We start from the raw sequence: 11,823 nt of genomic DNA, 5'->3' as shown, positions 1-11,823 counted from the left end.
AGCGTGAGTTAACTCACGTTGAGATTAACACTAGGGTGACTTAACTCACGCTGCGTGACTTAAGTCACGCAGAATTTTGCACGAACGTAACTTAACTTATGTAGGGGTAAAATTATCTTTTCAGTTGGGAATAAGCAAAAACTGTTGGGTAAAGAGAGCACAATTCTTTTCTTTTCTTATAGTGAAAGGAAGATAGTCCACGAAGAAAGCCCATTTATATAAACATGTAACGCATATATATTGAAACAACCAGCCGAAGAAGCATAATAGAAAGAAAGAAATATTTCCTCAAAAACAAAAGATAAGAAAGAAATATATTAAACCCTTATGCTATTTTGTCTACAACGAAACCCTTCAACATAAACCCTCAAACCATCGTAGTAGAAGATTTACCATGAAAACTGGTGATGCTCATACCTTTCATTCCCTACCAATGAAAAGGAGAAGAATGAATTCCCTCGAATCTTCAATGGAAAATTTAGCGTCGGCAAAACTCTCTGGAAGTCCAATGAAAAGAAAGAATATAACTCCTTCACAAGAAACATATTCATATTTACCCGACGAGTGTTGGGAATGTATCTTCAAATTAATGAATGACTACAGTCGTCACCACTTGAATTCTCTGTCCCTCGTCTCCAAACAGTTACTCTCAATCACTAATAGTCTTCGATTCTCACTCACCATCAAAAACTCAACACGCCCTTTCCTCCCTCGTCTCTTGAAAAGGTTCACCAACCTCACCTCCCTTGACCTCTCCCACTATGGCTATGAACTAGATGAGCTTCTCAGCAAAATCTATAATTTCCCATTGAAACTCACATAGTCACATCACTCAAACTCCCTGAAGGACGCGCCTTTCCCGCTAGTGGCTTGCGAGCTTTCTCCCAAACCATTACAACTTTGACTTCTCTCACCTGTTGTCCCCATGTTTTTGGTGATAACAACAACCTTTCACTCGTTGCCGATTGTTTCCCTTTGCTCAAAGAACTCAACCTCGGTCACCCTCAGTTCAACAATCACACTAACTTCATTAATGGATTTCACTCTCTCTTATCCAACTGTCAATATATACAGCATTTGGATCTTAATCACACTTATTTTCTGAATGATCAACATGTTTCCGAGTTCTCTTTGTTTGTTGCTGATTTGGTGTCTATAAACTTTAATGGATGTTGGAGGTTTACAGAATCAGCATTGTATTCACTTGTTACAAACTGTCCTTCACTTAGTGACGTAAAAATGGAATGCACAAGTATTGGGAAAGAGAGTATAGAGTATTCTAATTCTTTGACGGATTTTGCAGTAAGCCCTCAATTAAAGTCACTCTCTTTTGCGGACTGTCAGCACTTGAGAGATGCAAACATCGTATTGTTTCCTTTCATTTTCCCCAATTTGGAGGTGCTTGATTTGAGCTATTCGAAGGACATATCTAGAGAAATTATTCGTCATGTTTTAAGATGTTGTAGTAAGATTAAGTATTTGAACTTGTAGTGACAGAAAGAAAAAAGTCTTCTTGCGTCGTCATGGATGCTTTGTTTGCTAGTATTATGAAAGTGCTATGCTCAAGTTTCATTGAACATTGTAAGTAGTTTTTCTAACCTACAAAGATGTTTCATTTTTAATTTTGGCAATATAGATTTTGATGTGATGCTCCTCTATTTCTTTTCAATTTAAGTTTGGGAACTGTCCAAACTATTAATTTGCATCATATATCAAATTTGGTTGTCTTGGCTGATGCTGAGAATGAGAAGTGTGTGCCATGTTTAACAACAGTGTCAATGTTAATAAGGGCTTCAACCTGGGAATTCGGATTATTTGCGTCCTCTGGAGAGTTCATTCTGCTCATTAAGACTTCATGCTGAATTATGATGTTAGTTATGTCCCCTACATACATATGATGTCTGAGTTTGTTTTGATTGAGATGAGATTTCTTCTGCTTTCATATATTAGTTAGAGAGGTTGGCGAGATTCCCCAGAGATATAAAATCCCAATGAGAACAGAAGCGACTCACTTCCGTTGTAGTCATTAGAGTCTTTTAGCGGTCTTCCTACACGCACGCGCCCGCCAGAATGCCTCCTTGGTTCTAGACAAAGCCAAGCCGACACGTACGATAGGCGAAGGAAAGACCCCCATTTCATAGCGCCTGGGGAAAGATAATTTGATCGAGGATTGGACAGAACAGTTGGAAGAAAAGGCTTGGGATGGATTTAGGAGTCTTTGTGCGAGCCATATGCTGTGAGAGTCGCAAGTACGGTATGTTTCTTTGAGTAAGAAACATATTGTATGATTGTCCATGTAATTATCCTTCTTTAGATTCAACACGTGATTCGTGAACTTAATCGAATCATATTTTATACAAACTGTTTATCATTCTTTTTCCTCCTCTCCTTCTTTCTCATCTCTTTTAATTGTAATCTGTTTATTTCCCTTGTTGTAACTTTCTGTTCTAGAATGTTGGCACCATCACCTTCAAGGTTTTAGTTACTAACTATCTTTGCTGTCACAGTCATAACTTGTGTTAGATGCAAAAACAGTTAACTTATGTTGTCCAATTCAATTGATGACCAAAGAATATAAATGGTGTCCATCTAAATCCTAAAGTACTTGATAGACGTTTGGCAAGTGCACCAAATACTATCGAAGTAGTAAAATTATCGATCCCACGAGGACTGTTTTTAACTTCAATAATTCAATTTCGTTATATAATTAGGATGTGTAAAGTTTATTTTTAGTTTGCCACTAGGCAGAAGAATTGGTTTGATTTTATGAAATCAAATAAAAGAAATTAGATTTGATTAAGAAAATATGAGAGAAAGATGAGATCAGATCTGTCGAATCCTCTAAGTTCCCCTAATTGGTCTACTGCACCTATTTGTTATGAACCTTCTTCTAGTTTACGATGATTAACAAATTAGCCCTAATCAATCCCTTGAGTTAGGACCCTCTTCTTAAACTACAGCCCCTAATTCCTTAGGTGGTCTAATAATTCTTGAAGGTTTTACCGAACGTTAACCTATTATCACTAACAAACGATTATCTATTCCTAGACTAACCCTGTTTATTAGAACAATTCAATTAGGTCTAAGTCGAAAGCCATGGTCAGTGGTCATTCGTTCTCACGAAATCAAGTTATATGTGATCAAGATATAAAAAGCATTAAGAACAATTGAATTGAATAAACTAGAATTGAATTCATAAACAAAATAGAGTTTCACAGCAACATGTGTCAATTAGGGTTACAAAGATTCATCTCGGATCTAATCTCTAAGAGATTTAGCTACTCATAATCGAGTTTACAAATAGCATAATCAATGAAATAATTAAAACATACATGAATTGGTAAAAGGATGAAGAAATCGCCCTTCTAGCCGTCTCTGATGTCTCAAAATCGCACTTTGCTCTCCAAAATCGTAACCCTTGTTCTTCAGATTGAGTGCAGTATTTATAGAAGTCATGGGCCTGACCCATCAAAATCGCGCCGCGCCATGTATATAGGCGTGCCGCGATTTCCCTTAAACAGGGAGGATGTAATTTTGCTTCAAAAATCGCAGCACGGCTTGAAATTGGCGTGGCGCGATTTCCTTCGAACAGACTTCAATATTTAAGCTTTTTGCACTCCAGAACAGTATAAATTGCATGAGAACTCTATCAAAATGTCACAATAAGTCCTAAAAATTACGTAATGACAACATGTCATCAGTACTCAATTCATTATATAATTAAATGTAGTAATGTTACTGATATATCAACTAAGTTTTGTAGTTAAAAATCTCAAATGTGAAACCTTTAGAACAGATAACTTAAATAACACTTTATTGATATAACAATGTAATACAAAGTTGACAAACAGCCTTATTCTAGTTGCATTTGTGATCTCACTGTGATCAATGATAATGCAAGACTCATGGCTACATTGCTTAAGGGTACATAAAACTGACAGAGATGATCTCACACTCAAATGACCATAAAGAAAACTAAGAAGAAAATGCAATAATTAAACATAGGACATATAGTTTGCCAATGCCAAAGACCAGTGAAGCTACCTAATGCTTGCCATTGGCCTTATCGCCGTTATGGCAACACTTGTAGCTAATAAACACTTCCATTGCGCGGTGACAATCTGGACACTCGATAAAATCTGGAATTTTTCCAGCAATATTGGGAATCTCTAGGTGAGAGCAAATATGAACGGTACTAGCAACCTTGTGATGATGTTCTCTAAATGCGAACTCAAAGCCCTTATTGATCGCCACATCTTTCCATTTGTCAAACTCGGACACTGTCTTCAGAACTGTTGTCCCATGATCAACAGAAGTCACAATAGACCCTTTGGTTACAATTGCCCACCCAGTCTCATTCTTGTAAGAAAGCAATTTCTCAACCTGCTGTGTAACAGTGTTTGTTTTCTCATGCATCTTGGTCACAAACAAACTTTCTACCTTTTTCCAAAAGTTGTTAACCACATTTGGCTGTTGAGACTCCAAGCAAAATAGGTCAATTGAAGTCTTCGTCTGCTTAATAGCGGCATCATTTGCTAGGGCGCCAGCATACTTAGTGAATTGTTGAATCCATTCCTTATCTTTACCTCCATAAATGATGACAGACTTTTCCTCCTTCTTCAATTTCCAAAGATAACATGAAATTACAACATTAGTACATAGTGATTAAATTTATAAAAGCTTATCATAATATGAATTTTTTTTTTCTAAGAGTTATGATCAGCCGAATACGTACCCATTTAATATTTATATCAATGTCAGCCAGCAGGGAATCAACCCACATTAATTCTTGTGTCATTGATTCTTCTTTGGATTTGGAGTAAGGGAAGCCCTTTACTCCCCAAACTTGAATCATATGGAATGCATTCTGATGTAGAATCTTTCCTTGTGGACTCAACACAAGAAATAAAGGCTTCTGCTTGAAATGCAACTCCTCCTTTATGTACTTGATACCTTTAATGGGTGCAAAGTGATGCAAAACATACCAAGGCATCTTTGACTTCAAAGAATCAAATTTTTTCTTCAACTTATCATTCCATTCCTCCACAATGGGAACCCACACAATCTTGTGTTGGCTTCCAGTTTTCTTTATATGATCATAAATTGGGATCAAAATTGAGATGTCTTCTTGGCTTATGTCCAGAGTTGAAATGAACAAGAACACGTCCTTCTTTTTCAGCACTTCGATATTAACCTGTTTAATTATAAAAACATATTTAAACATAGACCAACCTTGTACATACTTAAACATAAATCCAATGAAACTAAATTAAGATATGATAAATACTAACCAGTGTTTTAGTCGAACCATCATAGATGGGAGCTTTTGGAGTGTCTTTCCAGAAAATTAAAACCTTAAACACTTCCATAATTTCCGTCGGGGTTTGAAAGAGCTTCCTGAGTAACTTGTTATACTCTGCTTCATCTGAGAATTTAAATAATTTCCATCAATATGGGAAGAAAATACTTCAATTTGGGATTGACAAAACAAAAACAAATAAATCAATAATTTTCCAAAATGTGTCAAGCTATAATCACCAATCTGTATAGTGCATTGTGACAAATGCTTCCTCAATTTGCTGATTATGATGTTAATCTTTTGACCAAAATGAGATAAATTCTGCCTCTTATCCCTGGAAAAAAAAATTGTAACTATTTAGACAGTAATTAATTTAATGAAGTTATTGACTTATAATGTTGCTAACTTGATTATAAACAAAACAAGGTTTTAACATGATAGTCCATGATGTATCACATCAGTGCTAAGAATAATTAAACTTACGAATTAGTAGTGAGACATTCAAACTGAGCAACAATTGCAACAATGGTGATGATAACCCAATATACATCAACTGGGAATTGTTCCAAAGCTGGTGCAAGAGCTGGAACTTCCTTGATGTCATGACGCGAGTTGAGTCTTTCCAACTCAATGATGATTTCAATGACTTGCCAAGTTGCCTTGATCAAATTCTTGAGCTCCAAAATTTCATTGCGATGTTTTTTCAATGCTTCAGGCTTCGAAAGTTGAGGAACTCTCTTGATTATGCCTAATGATTTGGCAAGTGGTTCTGTTGGTTGGTTCTGTGATAACAGCCAGAAATCTCCATACTCAAGGGCAAAAGCAGAAAGAGTAAGCACTCCTTTTGCAACCCATGAATAGTTTGACAGGTTTTTTAGGATTGCTAATGTTGTTTTGTAAGCTATTTCCTCACCTGGTGCCTTGCATGACATCTGCCATCATTATAAATGTATTAGTTATTTTAAACTATAAAGTTTTCAGAAGGATGTTTTGGATATAACTCTTGTTAAATGAAGAATTTAGTTTTTAGTAGATGCCCTTAAGAAAGATCTTCATTGAAATTTTCTTCCTTTCATGAATTTGTTTAATATGGACTTTTAAAGAGATGTCTACTTAGTAGTAAGTAACATGATTCGAAACTCACAATAATAATAATTTTCCTTTCTTCAATTTTTTTTAAAAACATGGACATTTACCTTTCTTCAATATAACAAAATAATTATAGATGCGCAACTAGATTAGTTGGTCAAAAAGAGTGTCTCATTTTCTCCTTGAACTCATCAAAACTTTATTTTTATTTTTTTAAGTCTTGTATTGTTATAATTTTATTTTAAATGGTCTCACTGTAAAAATTGTTTTAGACTTCTAAATATGTTGGGATGATCTTGGTATTCATTAGAGCTGTAGCGAAGAATTGGTACCAAATCTTTATGGATAAGGTTTTTCTTTGTTTCAATTGTGGGCTAATTTGAGAAAAGGTCACATGTGTTTGAAGCGATTTCAAAGGAAGGAAAGGACAAAAGAGTTTTCGGATGTGTAAACTTGTGCCCTTGATGAACACATGTTAAGGAACTCATTGTAGAAATATATGTATCAAAAGTTGTGAATTCAACTTCTTAAAAGTTAAAATATTATGTTTTCCAATGCAAAGTTGTTCTTTTTTGTTTTTTTAACATGTACCCTTAGGGCATTAGTTAATATGATCCTTAACTAATTGAAGCTAGGGTTAAATATGTTTCTGGTCCCTATAAAATTGCAACCTTCTAAGTTTAGTCCTTACTTAATTTTAATAGCTTTTTTAATCCCTACAAAAAAAATTACTTATAATTTTAGTCCCTGCTAAAACAAATTTTGTTTAATTATCCTTAAACTCTTAAATTTTTTAACGATTCTTTTTATACAAGTTTAGAGCACTATGAAAGGTTCATTTACTAAAATCTAGAATTTTTTAACATGAAATAAATTAAATATGAATTTTTTAAAATGACAAAAGTTTAAGATATAAGTAACAAAAATATGGACGTAGAAATCAAATTTTTACGATATTTTTTTCGGAGGAACTTTTAATAACGTTCTTAACACACCTGTAAAAAATTGTTGAAAAACTTAAGAGTTTAAGCATAAATTAAACAAATTTGGATTGAGTAAGGACTAATATTGAGTGCAGAAATTTTTTGTAGGGATTAAAAAAGCTATTAAAATTAAGTAAGGACTAAACTTAGAAGGTCGCAATTTTATAGGGACCAAAAACATATTTAACCCTTGAAATTAAGGAGTTAAAAGGGAGAAAATACTGAGTTAAGATCCTCTTCATTTACTAAAAGTAAATGGATAATGTCATTTTGTGAGAGATAGATACAAAAAAGTATGTAATGGGTTCTACCACTAAGTGGGTTCCACTACTATTTTCAAATTTCTTTGGGTATTTATCTCTCCAAATAGAAGAAATGGAGAGACTAATAAATGTAGAGGATCTTGACTCAAAAAATACTAACATAATAATTAACATACTATCATCTATTTTAAAAAACATACTAACATATGTCATTGATAAAAAAAAAAAGGACAAAACACTTAAAACTAGAAACAATTTTTTTGTTAATTTGTATGTTTGCTTTATAAAAACATTTTCTATTTTTATCTATTTTGTTTCTTATTTTAATTGTGGGATCCAATTGTTATTAGAGAGAGCAAAGGTCGTGATGATAACTAACAGATACTTTTAAGTAAATGACTCTCCATTAGAGATGCTCTTAGTCTTCGTATTTTGCGATATTAAATTTACAATTCGTAAGTTTGTAAAGACTAAAACATTATTTATCATACGAAAATAAAATATTAAATTGACACCTCAGAGTTAATTTGCTTCAAAGTACACAGCGGTGAAGTGAAGCTAGCTGGTGGATTAATGTTATCCAGGTGGTCCAGACCTCCTTGATGTCCCTGATAATTATAAACAAGTTATTTGTCTTTAATTATAGGTACTATATAAAAATATCAAACCGAGAGATATATTAAAAGTTGGCAAAATCACAAAAATCAAAATGCATAAATACAACAACAACAACAATCAAGCCTTATCCCACTAAGTGGGGTCGGCTACATGGATCAAATGACGCCAGAGTGTTCTATCAAAAACCATATTTAGATCCAACTCATTGACCTCTAAACCTTTTCGAATGATTTCTCTAATGGTTCTCTTAGGTCTTCCTCTACCTCTTTTAACCTGATTCTCCTCCATTTGATCTACTCTTCTTACAACGGCATCTACGGGTCTTCTCTCTACATGTCCAAACCATCTAAGCCTATTTTCTACCAACTTTTCTACTATAGGTGCTACCCCCACTCTCTCTCTCTCTCTCTCTCTCTCTCTCTCTCTCTCTCTCTCTCTCTCTCTCTCTCTAATGGTGTCATTCCTAATCCTATCATGTCTAGTCTTACCACTCATCCAACGCAACATCCTCATCTCCGCTACGCTTACTTTACTCTCGTGTTGGCTCTTAACCACCCAACACTCCGTACCATACAACATTGCCGGTCTGACTGCTGTTCGATAGAACTTTCCTTTCAGCTTAAGTGGTACTTTCTTATCGCACAAAACACCTGAGGCTCTTCTCCATTTCAACCACCCGGCTTGAATACGATGATGTACATCAGCATCTATTTCTCCGTCATTTTTTACTATGGACCCAAGATATCTAAACCGTGTAACTTGGGGTATGATATGATCTCCAACTTTCACCTCCAAGGTAGACCCACTTCTCCTTTTGCTGAAGTTACATTTCATATACTCCGTCTTGCTTCTACTCAGGCGGAAGCCATACGCTTCTAAGGCTTGCCTCCAAGTCTCTAGCCTCTCGTTTAACTCCTCCCTCGACTCACCAAGCAAGACTATATCATCTGCAAAAAGCATACAAAAATCAAAATGCATAAATAAAATGAAAAAAAAAAATGGTTAATGTGCATGTATATTTACATACGTGCAGAACGTTATCAACAACATGGGTTGAACGTGTAAGGATGTTCCCAGCAATGTTGAAAAAAGATTCAGCATCAAATTTAGTGTCACTATGGACATGAGTTACATAAATCTCTTCCAAAATGTGCTCATCAGACATGGTTAAATGGTTATGGTCAATGCTATTATCATTACCAATGTGAATAAGTGATCGCACTAGGCTAACCATATTGATTCAGAGAAAAAAAAGTGCACTAAAATTACTCTTGTGGGTTATGGTGTAGAAGCAAAGATTTTGTGTGTTTTGTGTGGTAGCTTCAGTGCCCTATTTATAGCCTTGAGAGCTGCAAGATTTTCTTTTTTGGGAGGGTAAATGGTTTTTATTTTTTCGTTTAGGATAAGCCTTGTGTGCAGCTGTTGGGATTTCAACCGTACGATTGACACAATATTCACCCTACAATTTCTTCACTTCTTCACGTGGTTCATTTTTTTAGCTAAAATAATAAATAACGTGTAACGGTTGAGACTTGAGACTAATATCTTATGCTACTATGAGGAATCCGAATTAACATCAGGCAAGGTGTCACAGGTTTTATTTTAAAGAAAGGAAATGTTAATGAGTGTTCAATACATTTGATTTATAATATTTGATTTTTTAAAAGAATATATCGAGGTATTCGTTAACAAAATTTAAAAGATAGCACTAAAATTTAGATAGTTCAATCTCATCTAACAATTGTCAAAGTGGTAACTGCGTGAATGTTTGAAATCTTTGGCGATTGAAAATTTGAATTCAACTATGAGATGTTTGTCTAAACATAAACACTACATTTGATTGAAATTGTTAAAAGACTCAAATATCTTATGTTAGAAATATTGAGTTTGATATGTGGTGCATTTTTTTTACACTATATGTGGTGCATTATAGTTGTTTGGTTTGGGAGAGAATGGAATAGAAGAAAGATAGGAATACAATAAACATGTCAAACTTTACGCATGTATCGAAGAATATGTTTTCACATTAATTAATGATGTATGCAAGTCGTGTGTTTTAACTTATTAAATGCCGTGGCAACATATTATTGAATGTATTTTTTTAGGGAATATTATTGAATGTATGTGTAAAATTTTGTTAATTGACGATGTAAATATATTAAACTCATAAAATATATATATTACTTCCTCTGTCTCACAATGGGTATCATTTTTCCTTTTTTTTTCTTCTCTGAAATTATTTGTCCCTTTTATAATATCAATACAATATTTATTATCTTTTTCCACTAACATACTCTTTTTTTTTTTGTTGCAATCATCTATAACTACTCCACTACCTATAATTAATAAAGATATTTTAGTAAATGATACATATTTTATTATTAAAATCAACACTACTAATCATTTCCTTAACAACCATAAAAACTCAAATGAGACAATAAATGATCTATATAAAAATGATCTATATAAAAATCGGGTTGGTCCATAGCATATGGTTGTTGAGGCAAAATCCCTAATTAATTTTAAAGATAATAAACAAATATGATTTAAGAATTAATGGACTTTGATTAATTCCTTGGTATTTAACTTGTGCTCTTGAGTGTTTTACTAAGACAGGAACAAGGTTTAAATCATACCAAGAATCAAGACATCAAAGGACATTTGAATTCAAGATCTAACACTGACGTCAGAAAGTTAGATCAGAATGTTGCTCGAAGATCAGAATGTTCAGACAAAGATCATAAGGTTGTTCTTACACAAGCCAATAATCTCAAGAACATTGATCAAGGTCATGCAAGGCACATGTAACATAGAGACATGTCCAAGAAAGTACACTTGCACGGATCAATCAAGCATTAAAGGCATATACAAGGATTATGTCAAAAAGGATACTCAATGTTCATTTAAGACTATGAACATTGATGTACTAGGAATATTCCACAAGGGAATATCATCCTAGATGTTAATAACACTGCTCTTCATTGTGTTTCACTATTAGGATTTGATTACATCAAATGGTAGTCTTACAAATCATCCTAAGTGAAACAAATGGAACATTCTGATGGTCAGAATGTTCAGCTCAGCACATGCTTACCTCATGAACAGTACAGTAGGTGAAAAGCAAAAAGGAAAAGCAAAGCAAATTTGTCTTGCTCAATAAGAGACAGACACGCATGGGAGTTGGTACAGTACAAGGACCACACAATCTCTCAAAGCATGTGTATGAAGATGCAGAATCCCACTATATCCTCCTGCACCAAGTTCCAAGGCAGATCTGGAAAATGAACTTTCTGAAGTATGAAGACAAGTCCATACTTTGGTTATTGCCCAGAAATTCACATGAAAAGCATATGACACGCCCAGAACTTCATATGTTCATTCATACATGATGAACCCAGATGAAGAACATGATGAACCCAGATGAAGATCATCATGAACGCAACAACATTTTGATGTTCATCAGAGATCAGAATGTTTGCCCAGAATTTCAAGTAAAAGCTTGTGGGACCTAGGACACATGTCATAACACCATTGGACACCCTACAACGGCTATATGAGCACAAGGACTCTA

General features: G+C 34.3%; 1 protein-coding gene across 1 annotated transcript; it reads right to left on the bottom strand.

Moving 5' to 3' along the window:
• Nucleotides 1-3,797: 3,797 nt before the first annotated feature.
• LOC146956681 (protein SIEVE ELEMENT OCCLUSION B-like) lies at nucleotides 3,798-9,552 on the bottom strand. The gene is made up of 7 exons (XM_085730616.1): nucleotides 9,280-9,552; nucleotides 8,150-8,242; nucleotides 5,783-6,231; nucleotides 5,539-5,633; nucleotides 5,292-5,425; nucleotides 4,736-5,194; nucleotides 3,798-4,617 (listed from the first exon to the last, which is right to left on the bottom strand). Exons 1-7 carry the CDS (start codon nucleotides 9,484-9,486, stop codon nucleotides 4,045-4,047), a joined length of 2,010 nt encoding a protein of 669 aa, XP_085586742.1. The 5' UTR covers nucleotides 9,487-9,552; the 3' UTR covers nucleotides 3,798-4,044.
• Between the last annotated feature and the right edge of the window lie 2,271 nt (nucleotides 9,553-11,823).

This window comes from Medicago sativa, chromosome 1, assembly GCF_051527215.1.
Source record: "Medicago sativa cultivar Bolivia chromosome 1, Bolivia_mono, whole genome shotgun sequence".
Classification (NCBI taxonomy): domain Eukaryota; kingdom Viridiplantae; phylum Streptophyta; class Magnoliopsida; order Fabales; family Fabaceae; genus Medicago; species Medicago sativa.
Note: the sequence above shows the minus strand (reverse complement) of the source record. Positions and strands in the feature narration are given on the sequence as shown.